Source organism: Gopherus flavomarginatus, chromosome 5, assembly GCF_025201925.1.
Source record: "Gopherus flavomarginatus isolate rGopFla2 chromosome 5, rGopFla2.mat.asm, whole genome shotgun sequence".
In the NCBI taxonomy this organism is placed as follows: domain Eukaryota; kingdom Metazoa; phylum Chordata; order Testudines; family Testudinidae; genus Gopherus; species Gopherus flavomarginatus.
In genome coordinates this window covers 53,295,824-53,310,974 of record NC_066621.1, presented here as the reverse complement: position 1 = coordinate 53,310,974, position 15,151 = coordinate 53,295,824, and the positions used below count along the sequence as shown (strand labels likewise).

General features: G+C 43.3%; 1 protein-coding gene across 1 annotated transcript in view; it reads left to right on the top strand.

The window, feature by feature from the left end:
• The window catches only part of TMEM86A (transmembrane protein 86A), a 52,460-nt gene extending 39,735 nt beyond the window's left edge, over positions 1-12,725 (top strand). Inside the window, exon 3 of the mRNA XM_050952298.1 lies at positions 4,017-12,725. Within this exon, the coding sequence (XP_050808255.1) occupies positions 4,017-4,444 (428 nt within the window). The 3' untranslated portion in view covers positions 4,445-12,725. The remainder of the gene's footprint in view (positions 1-4,016) is intronic.
• Positions 12,726-15,151: the final 2,426 nt, after the last annotated feature.

The window sequence follows — 15,151 nt, the reverse complement described above, 5'->3', positions numbered from 1 at the left end:
GCCCATTTTCTGTCTGTGACTAACCTCACAATTTATCACAAACCTCTTTCCCATCTCTGCTTCTCCTCTCGACCACCATTTTCCTTAGCAACGCCAGGCCAGACTCAGTGGAGTTACACTAGGAATCCATGGGCTGTCTTTTCTGTCAGGCATGCACAGAATCCTGTGTCCATCTAGACCAGTGGTTCTCAGCCAGGGGTCTGTGGGCAGGTTTCAGGGAGTCCACCAAGCATGGTGGTTGTTAGACTTGCCAGGGCCCAGGGCAGAAAGCCAAAGCCTGGCTGCGCAGGACTACAGCCTGGATCCCCAACCCCCCCCAGCCCCAGATTGAAGCCAAAGCCTGAGCAACTTAGTTTTGCAGTGCCCCTGTGGCGTGTGACCCCAGGCAGTTGCCCTGTTTGCTACCCTTTGACGACAATCCTGGTTTTATATGCAGAAAAAAAGTTGTGGCCCAGGTGGGCCATGGAGTTTTTATAGCATGTTGGGGGGGGAGGAGGGCGCTCATAAACCCCTGAGAACCCCTTATCTAGACCTTCCCATCAAGCATGTTTTCTGACTGTATGTATTATATTCTTTGATTCTCTATCCCTGGCTTTTCCACATAAAGCCATTGAGCCTCTTGGAGAAGAAACCTCTCCTGACACCTGCTCTAAAGTATCCTCACATCCCTTAACTTCCCCCTAAAACTGTGCATGAGATTGTTGTAGTATAAAAAGCTCTTGTCCTAGATCTTTGGTAAATTTCCCTACTTCTCATGTTTAGCTCATTAAGTCTTCCCTCCTGTTACCTGAATTAGTCCTGAGGCCATCATTTGATCTCTCTCCTCTCCCCATCCCATTTCATCCTTCTCCTTTAGTGCCCTGTCTCATCTGTCTAACCTTGTGTCCTACATGTGGGCTCTGCCTCTCCTCTCTCTACCAGTTCCATTCTGTGGATGCATCAGCAATCTGACCTGTAGATCAGCTGGACATAGCACAAGACACTCCCCAGTGCAGAGGGGGCAGTGCCACCTGGTTGAGTTGTTTTAGCCCAGTGTGTTGGCTTATGAGCATGACAGACATGCAGAACAAACTTCTCACTGGTGGATTTTAGTTGCTAAGAAGCTCCTGTTCCCCTTTTGCTAGGGCATCACGACATAATTTGCAGCCACTGGCCTGCTGGGGCACTCAGATTTCCAGATTCTTTTCAGTTTCATTTATGCATGAAAACATCTAGCCAAGTTAACAAATCTGTATGAACAGAATGGAACAGACTTTCAGTATATGTAGGTCTGTGGGCTGAGGGTGGGAGAAGAGAGCTGAAATTATTTTGGAGTCCATCATGAGAGACTGGCAAGACCAACTAGTAATCAGCACCTGCTGCAACACATGGTGACATTTCTTGTCAGATTGACTAGTGCAGAGGGATTAACATATGGGCAGTTCCTTCCTACACCAACATCTGGGATTTCTCAAGGGTGTTTTTCTTCAAAGGAAAGCTTGTTTTGTTTTCTCAGATCAATTCCACTCTTGAATCATTTGGGTCCTGCAAGTAGCCATAAAAAAAGTTGGCAGGTTTAACTGGTGTAATCCCTGAAATATGCTTGCTGCTTCCTTCCAGTTTATGATTCTGCTAGCAGTGGGTGGAGGAAGTGATGTACAGACCTGGATCCAGCTTAGGCCCAGATTACAGTTTGGGTTTGTGGCTAAACAAGGCCAGCATTTGGGTCTGAATTTGGAGGCGTTGAAATCTTTGCTAATTGATCTCACAATATTTGGATTGCATCTGGTCTGGGAAAAGGTTCCTTCCAGTTTTGGCACCACCCAGAAATGAAAAAATAAAAAAAAACCCAAAAAACCACACAGCTCTTCAGGTGTGTACAGATCTGGGATCTCAGACCTGCCTCCTTCCACTCTGAAATTAAAAAAATCAGTCTGAAAGACTAGAGTTTTGTTTCTTTCTAGCTGATCTGTAGAGTTAGCAGAAGTGGTTGGCAGAGCAGAATTATCCTCACTGTGACTGTGGGTACTTCAGGACATATTCCTAGGGCAGGAACAATCTGACCAGGGTGACACTCTACAGATGTCACTATATTAAGGTTTTTGGGGTTTTTTTAAATAAAAGGATGGGATTTTCAGAAGGGCTGAATGTTGGCCTACCTCTGCTTCCACTAAACTCACGGAGTTTTACCACTGGGAGCAGAATTGTGTGACTGTCACAGATTGAAGTGTCACTAGAGGAGGTTTTGGAATTAATTGATAAACTTAAAATTAACAAATCACTGGGACCAGATGGCATTCACCCAAGAGTTCTGAAAGAACTCAGATGTGAAGTTGTGGAACTATTAACTAAGGTTTAAATCGGCTTCGGTACCCAATGACTGGAAGTTAGCTAATGTAACGCCAATATTTAAAAAGAGCTCTAGAGGTGATCCCGGCAATTACAGACTGGTAAGTCTAACGTCGGTACTGGGCAAATTAGTCGAAACAATAGTTAAGAATAAAATTGTCAGACGCATAGAAAAACAAACTGTTTAGCAATAGTCAACATGGTTTCTGTAAAGGGAAATCGTGTCTTACTAATCTATTAGAGTTCTTTGAAGGGGTCAACAAACGTGAACAAGGGGGATCCAGTGGACATAGTGTACTTAGGTTTCTAGAAAGCCTTTGTCAAGGTCCCTCACCAAAGGGTTTTATGTAAATTAAGCTGTCATGAGATTAAAGGGAAGGTCCTTTCATGGATTGAGAACTGGTTAAAGACAGGGAACAAAGGGTAGGAATAAATGTTAAATTCTCAGAATGGAGAGGGGTAACTAGTGATGTTCCCCAAGGGTCAGTCCTAGGACCAATCCTATTCAATATATTCATAAATGATCTGGAGAAAGGGGTAAACAGTGAGATGGCCAAGTTTGCAGATGATACTAAACTATTCAAGATAGTTAAGACCAAAGCAGATTGTGAAGAACTTCAAAGAGATCTCACAAAACTAAGTGATTGGGCAACAAAATGGCAAATGAAATTTAATGTGGATAAATGTAAAGTAATGCACATTGGAAAAAATAATCCCAACTATACATAAAATATGATGGAGGCTAATTTAGCTACAACTAATCAGGAAAGACATCTTGGCGTCATAGTGGATAGTTCTCTGAAGATGTCCACGCAGTGTGCAGAGGTGGTCAAAAAAGCAAACAGGATGTTAGGAATCATTAAAAAGGGGATAGAGAATAAGACTGAGAATATATTATTGCCCTTATATAAATCCATGGTACGCCCACATCTCGAATACTGTGTACAGATGTGGTCTCCTCACCTCAAAAAAGATGTTCTAGCGCTAGAAAAGGCTCAGAAAAGGGCAACTAAAATGATTAGGGGTTCGGAGAGGATCCCATATGAGGGAAGATTAAAGAGGTTAGGCCTCTTCAGCTTGGAAAAGAGGAGACTAAGGGGGGATATGATAGAGGTATATAAAATCATGAGTGATGTTGAGAAAGTGGATAAGGAAAAGTTATGTTCTTATTCCCATAATACAAGAACTAGGGGTCACCAAATGAAATTAATAGGTAGCAGGTTTAAAACAAATAAAAGGAAGTTCTTCTTCACGCAGCGCACAGTCAACTTGTGGAATTCCTTACCTGAGGAGCTTGTGAAGGCTGGGACTAAAACAATGTTTAAAAGAGAACTAGATAAATTCATGGTGGCTAAGTCCATAAATGGCTATTAGCCAGGAAGGGTAAAGAATGGTGTTCCTAGCCTCTGTTCATCAGAGGATGGAGATGGATGGCAGGAGAGAGATCACTTGATCATTGCCTGTTAGCGTCACTCCCTCTGAGGCACCTGGCATTGGCCACTGTCAGTAGACAGATACTGGGCTAGATGGACCTTTGGTCTGACCCAGTACGGCCGTTCTTATGTTCTTATGACTGTTTAATCTGATGTATTCATAAGTCTCCACCCACAGGTTCCTGACTGTGGTGGGCTACTGTGTTAGTTATTCCCATTAAAGCTCACACTTGCTCTGTCAATGCCTCTTTCCAGGTCTGCTGATGTTTGCCATCACACACATCCTGTACTCCTCAGCATTCGGGATGAAGCCTTTGGACCTGAAAGCCGGCTTTGTGATGACCCTTGTTTCCAGCTTCTGCTACACCTTCCTGTACTGCTACCTCTCAGGCCCCTTCACCTACCTGGTAGCTGTCTATATCGCTTTGATTGGCTTCATGGGATGGCGTGCCATTGCTGGCGTGCAGCTGTCCAATGATCTCTGGACTTGGACCAAGCTTTCGGCTTGTATTGGCGCAGTGCTTTTCATGGTGTCAGATTTGACCATTGCAGTTAACAAGTTCTGCTTCCCGGTGCCCTACTCACGTGCCATCATCATGGCCACTTACTATGCAGCCCAGATGCTCATTGCACTCTCAGCTGTGGAGAGCAGGGATGAAGATGACTTCAAAAGGAGGAATTAGACAGGACACCAGCAGGCTCATGAACTGCATGGATTATAACTGGGTTGCTGTAGCAGCATTAGTCGCTGAGGGATATCTCTATCTCTCAAGGTGCATTGATGATAGAGATTTTGCTTCTTTGAAGCATTATCTTTGGGGATTTTTAATCTGACTCTCCTTGAATGTCATTTACTTCAGTGTGGAGACCACATTGGAGAATTTAGACTGCTCCTACAGTAGCTGCTCATTGACCTTTTCCTCTTGGAGGCTTCAGGAGTCCTCTTTAATACCACATCATATTTGTTAATCTTGAAGGTGGTTCTGAATGTTATGGAAGGAGCAGGCTAATTTAAAGAGACCATGAAAAGAGGCTAGGCAGGTTAAGAGGCTTGCCTTTGACCCTGGAACATGTCCAAATCCCAGCTAAGGTGATAGGGTGACCAGACAGCAAATGTGAAAAATCAGGACAGGCGGGGGTGGTGGTAATAGGAGCCTTTATTAGAAAGGCCCAAAAATCTGGACTATCCCTATAAAATTGGGACATCTGGTCACCCTAGGTGACAATGAGTCTAGGTGGTGACTAGACTAGATCCCACTTGTGGGCATTACAAAGCCACCACACAGGGTGCAGCAACTGACTGTCTCTGCTCAAAGAAAGCCCAGGAGTAGCATAGCAGGAGGATAAGTAGTGCAGGTCAGGGCTGAAGTACATTGGTAAGAATTGGGTGGTGGGAAACTTGCGCTGTACCTGATTCTAACCAGGACTCTTCTGAATTCCAGATTCATGCAACTTCCTATTTAAATGCCATTCAAAGTTTTTCTGCCCAATATGAATGCTGCTGAGCATTTAGTATGTGATACATTTTCAGCAGCAACTTCAGAATGCAACAACATTCCGAACTTTGAGAAAATGGGAAATGAAAGGCATTCTTTAAGCAGGCGGGGTTATGATGAAAGGATACATGCATCTAAGTTAATGAGCAGTTTTAGCAGGCAACTTTCAGCATTTGCTATGTTGGCCTAGGGTAGTCCTGTGGCCGTGTGCTGAGATACATGATGGAACAATGGATCTGTCTTTCAACATCAGACTGCACCCCATTACCAGTAGCTTTGTTGACTGAATTAATAAGCCAGGCAAACCTCCTGCACCTCCTCTGTAGGTGTTGAGAGCTCCTGAATCAGTGACAATGCTTGTGTCAACTCCAAAACAAAGGCAAAGTATTAAAACACTATGGGATATGGCATACTTTGATCACTGTGAAGTTACTCCAGACCCAAGTTTATGGATGCATCATTAGTGGTAATAGGCAATTGTTTTAACTGGGAGCTTGGTAGCTTTTCAGGGAAACCTATTTATTCAATTAAGGCCAGTATATTTGTGTATGTCTACACACTTGACCCAGTACATAGGTGCACAGTAGTATGGTATTAGTAGCCACCCTATGCAACCTGAGCTGGGGTATTCTGTGCTTTGCCCCACATCTTGGGAGATGCATTCCACTAAGGAATCAATTTATTTCTTCTGGGCTCACATTTGTCCATAATGTGGGAATTGGGAGACTGGAATTTTTCATTTAAGCATTTATTGCTCAGTATTTACAGCCACTAAGTGAGAATATCTGCATATTTGCACATAATATTTAATATGCCCCTTACTCAGGGTATTTGTTAGCATTTTCCTCTTACCTCCAAAGCCAGCTATGTAGAACAAGTGTCTGTTTTTTACCAGTCAGTGGCAAAGCAGCAAGTTTGTGCCGCTTGACTTTGCAAAGCCCCCTTGGAGGCAAAGCTACCTGAAAAGAACAATTCTGTGCATTCAAACCAACTCACCCCATTTCGCCTAACGCCCTGGAGCCTATAATAAAATCAGAACCATTAGAGATGGGAAAACCAATTTCCTACCAACCCAAACTGTTTGGCCATCTTATCCTCCCCTCTGCCATAGCAAGGGTATGTCTTCCATTAGACTCTGTTAAGGATTCTGGTGAGGTATTTTTAATTTCAGAGTTATAATGTTACTTTCCAATAGTTCCTTCCCTCCTGCATGCTGGTTTTAATTTATTGGGGGTTGCTCACAAGTGCTGAGCTGTTGCTGCCCTGGATTTTTCTTTGACACATGACAAATGGATGGGGAGGCATTTCCTATGGATGTACACTGATAGTGCATCGAGGGGGCTTTCCTCCCCCTTTCCCAAATCTGATGGTGTCCCTTCAATGTTTATTTTGTGGCCCTTCCTCTCATTGCTCAGACAGGTACTCACATGAGTAGTCCCACTGATTTATAATGAGACCACACAGGTGAATAACTGTTCCTAAATGTGAGTGAGGAGTTCACAAGTGGGCCCTGTCAGAGGGTGCTCTACTCACCACAAGATGGCACCTCCTCCTGGTGGTTCTGAGGATTAACTCTGCCAGACCAACGCCTCTTCCCATGGTTGCAATCCACCTCTCTGTCTGCAGCCACTCTTTCACTCCAGGGAGCTGCTGCTTCCTCTTTGTGATTCAGCTGTCCAACCAGGTCATTAAGTGGCTTCTTCTTCCACCACAGTCTTTCAAAGTCTCCTTCCACACCCACTGCCCTCACAACATCACTTCACCAGTCTTCCTCTTCACTGCCCTTAGCGCTACCACTCTGCAGTGGTTGGTAGGGGAACTCAGGCCCACCCTCTATTCAGGGCTCCAGACCAGGGCCATATAGTGAATAGTTAAGGCCTAATTCTGTACCAACCTTACTGCTCTCACCCTTGGATTCCTTCCTACTGTGAGTCTTCTCCCCTACCTCAGGAAGTGGGACAACAGATTTTCTCCCTACTTACCTGCTTATACCAGCTCCAATCTCCTGGTTTTGTAGAAGCCCCACCTGTCCTCTCACAGGTGATCTTCCTTCTAATTAGCTTCCTCCAGTCTATATCTCCCATTTCCAGCCTAATTTGGTTGATTAGGCTTGACTAGGCCTAATTCAACCCTTGCAGAGTTAGTGTGGGGAGTACATCTCATCACAGGCCCTTATGCCGTGAGAACTTTGTTTTTGCACCTGGCATTTCTGAGATTGATCCTGCAGGTTTCTTGAAGGCCAGTTGCAATGCCCTGACTAAGGACTGTTTACAGGGCTGCAGCTGCACTGATGCATTGCACAGTTGTAGCACTTAGTGAAGACACTACCTATGCTGACAGGAGAGTTCTCCCATCAGCGTAGGTACTCCAACTCCCTGAGAGGCAGGCTTCTCTCGCCAACATAGTGCTGTCTATACCAGCAGTTCAGCTGGTTTAACTGCGTTGCTCAAGGGTATGGATTTTCCACACCACCGCATGACGTAGTTATGCTGACATAAGTCTGTAGTGTAGAGCAAGCCTCAGTTTGTGCCGCAGCCCTGCTCACTTCACCCCCTGGAATCCAGTAGTAGTCACTTTAGTTCACTTTAGTCCTGTAGCCTTTGTTCTTTGGGGGTTTTCCCAGCACTGTTCAAAGGCCGCTCCTGTTTTCCCTGTTAAGATATTGAAAGTAAATGGCAGGTTTTTCTGGACCTATATGACACACACAGATGCTGGTCAGCTCCAAATTTGTCCCCAAAGTAGAGTTGTTAATGGTATCCACAACTGGTGTAAATGGGCCATTGCTTCCTGTGGAACTTTGCCAATTTACACCAGCTGTAGATTTGTCCCACAGTTTGCAAAGCCCTTGGGGCTAAAATGTGCTATCTAAGTAGCAAGACAATATTAGTAACTGAATGATCTGTGCATTAAGTCCATGAATTGAAGGAAAATGGTCTTTATCAGTGACTGGTAGCAAGGGTGAACGCACCCCCTGTGCCAGGGAAATACTAGATGGGTGAGCATCTCCTAAGTGCAGCACCCTCTTCTCTTGTGTGTCTGTCTCAAATGGAGATGCTGGGAGAGAGGCAGGCACTGGTAGAACAAACCAGACTGCAGTGTTAGTGTTTAGTTAGAGAGCCACATGGGTGAGCACTCCAGAGTCTCTCAACCAACCCCCTCATTTTATATTACACCCAAACTCTTCCGAGCCAATCACACTGATGCGGTGGCATTGTTTTGGACTCTTACCTGAAATTGATGCAGTTTAGGAAAATATAATTCCACTTTGATTTAACTTCCTATAAAATATGTGGGCCTCCATTCTCTGGTGCACCCAAGGAGTGCTTGGCACAGGCCGGAGAGGAGGCAAAGATCTCTTGAAGATACTTTGGCACCTTGCCAAATCTGTAGCCCTCTGGCCACATGGTCAGGCTCTAGTGTAAGTTGAAGTGTCCTGAAAGCTATTCTAATGTATGCTAGTTACCAATGGTCCTGTGCAGTAGTTCTGGCAGCTGAGGGCTGCCATAATATAAGGGAACACTGATCATGCTCCCTGTGTGTGTGTTAGCAACAGAGGACAACTTCTGCTCCTCTCCTTGGCTTGGTGATGCTCCCACAAATCTTCCTTCTCCTTGGCTGGTGCAAAGAGCCCTCCTTCCTGTGTTATAATTTAGCTCACAGAGTAGCACTGAATCCACGGGACGACTGGCAGAGTAATGCACTATTCTACCTGAGCACAGCTGGCAGGACCAGTGGGCAGTATTAGCAGCAGTGCACGATAGGCTTCTGGCACTGAGAACACCCCACACTTTCTTTACTGAGTAGTTGTCACACCCATCAGTAGCACAATGGTATTATTTAGGCTTTTGACTTCCATTGAGTTCAGTGAGGATCTGTACTTTCTTTCCAAAGACTCTTCATATTTTAGAAAATGTAAGTACCATTGCAAAAGGCTGGGTTAACAATAGTGCCCCTCCAGAAGTGTCTGCTGCTTTATAAACATACACCATAAAGGTTAACTGCATTATTGAGGGGGAAAGCATTGTAAATAGCACAAGCCCCTGTAATCTCCTCCCTCTAATGCTGTTGCATAGTATTGCCAGTATTCATTCACTCAAGGGATTGCTTCTGCTAGAGGCACCAGCTATAGGAGGTGTGCAGCATCTCCATTCATCAGTTTTGCTTATCTCATGATCCGCAGCTTGGCCCCTGCATTTTTGCTCTTTGTGGATGAAGCCCTCTTCCTGCCATAGAGCCAGCTAGAGAAAATATGCATGGTCAGTGCTATAACCATCGGCTAGGGCCAGTGCGAGCAGGATGAGAGTGAATGGCTAATTTAAGATTTAACTCTCTCCTGGACTATGTCACTTTGGCATATCTATTCTTATCTTCTTCAAGGATTTTCCCCCCCATCCTGTAAGAAACACTGACATGCTAAGTAAAGAGGCTAATGGCTACCTTCATTTAATGTTATAACCTCCCCCTCTCTGAGGTAGGAGGGTGTCCCTTTCTTCACCTCCAGAGAGTATTATTATTCAGTTTTGTGAAGCAGTTTTAATGATTTTTCTGTAATTTTTTTCAGTTCGGTTTATTTTACTATCTGCCAATCTCAGGCCTTGATCCTGATGATGATTGCAGGGCGTTCAGTGGGCGTTAATAGGTGATCTGTCATTTTGACATGAGGGTGCTAATGTAATCTGAGCATGGGCACTGTAAAATGCACTGCATCTGTTGTGGGCCTGCGCTGGAGAACTCTGTGAGAATCCATCAAGGGTTGCTCGGGATGTCTCAGGCTCAGGCTGTTAGAGAGTGTCACCCTGGTCTCTTGCCTGTCTCCCTCTCCACATCCCTTTAATCCACATTACTTGAACAAAACCCTTTTTTCCTGAGAGAGCCTTTCTTGCTGGGAAGAGGCCAGCTGCTATGAGCACAGATTTGACACAGCCAGCTCTAATTCTTCTGATTAAGCCTGGGAAACATTGACCAGTTGCTGGGGGAAGTGGGCGTCTGTGTTAGATACTGTTTCCTGGGACAAAAAAACAGTTCAACACTGGTAAAAGCAATCTGGGATTTGAAAGGTGGTGGTAAAGTAGGAATGGAGAGCACACAAATGTCCATCTGAGTCTTTTCCACTTCCCTCCTTCCTCTCCCATTGTATCTCTTTGCCTTTTACATTTGAAGGTATTGTTCTCCTTCCCTTCCCCCCACTCCAAACACATACATAGACTTTCCCTTTAGAAGCAAAATCTTTAAGGATTTTGTACTCGAAATTCTTGTGTGTAGTTAATTGAGGTTATATATACAATACAAACCACATCTTCCAATACTGTACTAGCCATTAAGTGCCAGCAGATCCACTAACTCCTTCTTCAGGGAGACTAAGAATGTGTTGAGTCTACTTGTTCTGCCTAGCCTTTACCATATATAGGACCCAACTCTGAACTCCTTTGCTCACAAAAAGCTCCTCTTGAAGCCAATTGGCCTGATTTTCACCTCACACCATTTTTATACTCCTGTAACTCCATTGGGCTGGGCTGGACCATACCAATACCACTGAAGTCAGTGGAGCTACACTGGTGTAAAGCTGAAGTGTAGAGGGGACTTCAGCAGAGCCATTCTTGATTTACACCAGCGTGAGATCAGAATTGGGTTAAGTGGGCCTTTAGTATTTAATAGATGGTTTAGAAGAAGGACTAGAAGGCTTTCACTACCCGCCCCTTCTTTCTAACGTAGCTGTTGGCCTTGGAGGGGAAAGTGGTCAAAACAGAGCCAATATAAAGCTCAGTGGCAGATGTCTCTTTCTCTAGTTTGGGTGCATGGGAGTGCCGAATTGCCTAGTTTTGGCAGAGAGAGAGATATGTTCTTTTATCTGGAGAGGCAGCAGAGCTCAGTGGTCTGAGCCCAGGACAGGATGTCTACAACTCCTAAATTCTGAGCCTGGCTTTGACACCTGTTCCTTTTGGGGCCTTGGTTAAATCAGCTGGTCTGAAAGGATGTAATTCTCATTAAAGTCAATAGAGGTATGCCAGTTTACAGCAGTTGAAAACCTAACTCTCTGTGTCTGTTCCCCCTGTACACCCCCCCCATCTGTAAAATGCTTACCTACCTCACAGGGGTGGTGTGAGGATTAGTGCATGTTCGTAAAGTGCTTTGAAAGGTGTAAAGCACTAGATAAGTGCTAAGTATTATTGTTATACTATAGTATTCAACATAAAAATGCTTCTAGGAACATGCAGAAATTCACTTGAAAAAAGGTGACACGAATAAATGCCTTTTCATGTTTCAGTTAGATTTCTGCATCAGATGGAAAGCAAATCAAAATAGTCATTTGCATTATCTATTAGGGATGAGCCCAAGCCAAAATTCTGGACCCAGACTTCAAGGGAAGTGTATTTTTAACACGTCTGAACTCGGATCCCAAAATTGCAAATGGTCTTTAGTCTTTCTAAAAGTCAGAAGCAAAACCCCAAGATGTGAGCACTACGTCCCAATTTTGCAACTCGGGCTCATCTCTGAATGAGCAAGAATAAGACTGATCCAGCCAAAACAGACTATCCTAATTCTAACTTGATTATTGCTGAAAATGTTGAAGTTGAAAATGCTGTGGTTCTGTTCACCTTTTCTCATGCAGAAAGTCAATTACATTTTAAGGAATGAGTTACAAAAGAGCAACAGAGTCCTGTGGCACCTTAAAGACTAACAGATGTATTGGAGCATAAGCTTTCGTGGGTGAATTGCGTCTGATGAAGTGGGTATTCATCCACGAAAGCTTATGCTCCAATACATCTGTTAGTCTTTAAGGTGCCACAGGACTCTTTGTTGCTTTTTACAGACCCAGATTAACACAGCTACCCCTCTGATACTTGAGTTACAAAAGAGAGATTTAATTTTCTTTGATCATAAACTTTATTGACTTTAAAGCCAGTGGAGAACGAATGCTCATTTTGGAATTAATTCCTGTCCCACTGTATGTAGGATGTATAAGATTTTCCAGATGAGAATGTGTTTGTATAAACAGCTATTGGACTCAGAACAAATCTATGAACAGAATTATGGCTCCAAAATATGACTGGATCTCTCAAATAGAATAAATTGGCATAACTCTATTGATTTCAAATCAGGCTCCCAAACTGTAAATTATTTTTTCTAGTAGCACCCACAGTGTGCTAGGTACTGTACAAACACAAATGAAGGATGAAGCGCTTACATTCTAAAAATGTGTGTATACCTGTGAAATGGACCATAATTCTCAAGCAGTTAAACTTAACAAAGGCAAATACAATGCAAATTTTTATTGTTTCTTTAAATGTTTGATAGATATCTGTTTTCTTAGTTTGGAGGAAGTTCCGTTGATGTATTTTTTTTCCTTTTAATGTAAAAATATAAAAATTATGTCTCTATACTTATAGATTAAAAAAATTCAAAAAGTGGCCAGTTGGCTGAAATGCCAAAATTTTTAGTGGCTTGTATTGTGTCGTGGTGACGCCAAATTTCTTTTAATTAGTTTATTTCTACAGCAAAGGTGGATGAAGCACAGGCGTGATGTACTGTGGCCAGTGATAATTTTCTACTTCAGAACCCTTGCAAGTAACTCTGTGAAAGAGGGGGTTTAGGGCCTGCTTCTGCTCCAATGATACATCAGTGGGAGCAAGATCAGAGCCTAGGTTATATTCCTACTGGCAGTAAAATAGAGAGACCATCAGGAAATTTAGCACCAATAAGGAAACCATTATCTTGGCAACCTAATTAAAAAACAAAAACCAAAACCCTCCCACACTGGTTACTTTGTTGAATCAGGACAATTTAGAAATCCAAGGCCCAAACTTGCAGTCCTTACTCAGGGCCTATGCAAAAATAGGCCTATTTTGTTTCCCAGATAGGACTGTTCATGGAGTATGGTGCTATTGCTGTTGGGAAGGTTGGTAGAATCTTTCCCTCAGTGAAAAAATCCCATTGGGATAAGTGGTAGTTTTGTCTGGGTAAGGACTTCAGGATCAGGCTACAAGTCCTGACCTGTTAATCTCAATGACTCCTATATGAACTGAACCTCCTGTGTTCTGGTGAATTAAAGGCAAGACATATTTAAAGATTTTAATACACAAATCAAGCAGCTCCCCTCCTCCATTCACAGTCTGAGCACTTAGCCATGTTTTGAAGTTACTAGCACTTAACTAATCTCTTTTGCCATCAATTTAAAGGTCCCCACATGCAGTATGGACACTTGATACTATCTTTGATGCATTTTTATGTATTTTTTCCTCTAATTTCTTGTATGTGTACCAATAATTAAAATATTAATTTACTTGATCATTTTACTGCATAGCTGAAACTACTTTTTGCTTGTTTTCCTCTTTCCATGACAGTTTCATCTTGAAATGCAGGTCGCGAGTCAACACTGTGCTACTTCAATCGAACCCAAGTATAACTCCAGTTGATGGAGCAGACCTTCAGCTAATGTACAGTGTTGTAGTTCTATCCAGTGGAGCTATGCCATTCTACTCCAGCTGAGGATTTGGCCCAGTATTTTTTAGCCATATTTGATGCAGTGAAATAGGATGGCCAATGAGGCCAAACTAGCTTTCTATCACCTATGAAAATGCCACATTTGGGGGAACCATTTTTTTGGTACAACACAGCCACAATATTGCACTGATTTATGTTTGTAAAGTTAAAGCATGCAAGCCCCATTTGATTCCAGAGGCCTACTCAGATGCTTAAAAAGTTAAGCACATACATAACTCTTTGCAGGATCAAGGCCTAAAGACTTCCACATTAACCCACAGGAAAATTTCCTGTCAATTTGGGAAAAAAAATCCTGCGAGCACCCTTCCACCATCCTCCCTCCCTCAAATAAAGTGACCCATCATTGGGGGAATGAACCACTGTCACCCAGGAACTTTGCTGCATTGTTTCCAAAGTAGCTGTCACATCATTTAGCATCATCAGAAGGTGCCATGCCTTTTAATTTGCAAACTGTTTTAAATATTTCCAGCCTTGCAGGGATGGTATGTCCCCTTTCAGCTGGGCTCTCTTCCCACTCACCAGCACACTCCAGGTGGCACATGGAATGTAAAATACTCTCAACCTGCAGAGAAAGTTGGAGCACATGACCAGTCAGCATCGTGTTTATCTCGCAACAATTTCCTGGAAAGATTAATGCTAAACTGGAAGAATAGGCACAAAATCAATTGAAGCAGTTCATAGGTATTATAATTCTTAATCTGGCTTTAGCCATAGCAGCAGCGGCAGGTAGCTGCATATAATGAGATTAAAATGCCAGTGACTGAAGCCATCGTGTTTTTTTTATTAGTTCTTAGGGTTTGATCACACAAACACTGAAGCCAACCCAGGAGTAGTTTCGTTGAAATCTGGGGGGCTCTTCCCATGAATAGAGTTATACATGCGTTATTATTATCTAAAGGTCTGCCCCTGCAAATAGTATCTTTCTTTGATTCCCATTTGTCAGCTCAACAGTGATGATGGGGCCAAATGAAGTCTTTCCACCACTTTCTATCTTGTATCAGCTTCACAGCTGTGTTCATCTTTAAACCTTCCCTGTGTCTCAATAAATATTGTTTATTTGTTCATTACAATCTAGCCTTTTTGTTAGGTAAGAATAAACAACGTTATAATATATTACAGAGAGGAAGGACGGGTCTCCTCTGAGTTGTCCCTATGGGTGCTCCTCATGAGGATGCACATGCACCCGTGCACTCTGGAGTGGAGATATTTTGTTGCTGTTAGCAGCATCCATAGGTCCATGCCTGCATCACGCCTCCTTGTACTCCGGTCTGAGGGCATATAGGAAGAAGACGACCTGCACCACGCCAGTTCCTTCTCAGAAGTCTCTAAGGTGTGCTACCTTGCTGACGCAGTGCCTTCTTTTATACTCTTTTTGTTTTCCTATTATTTCCT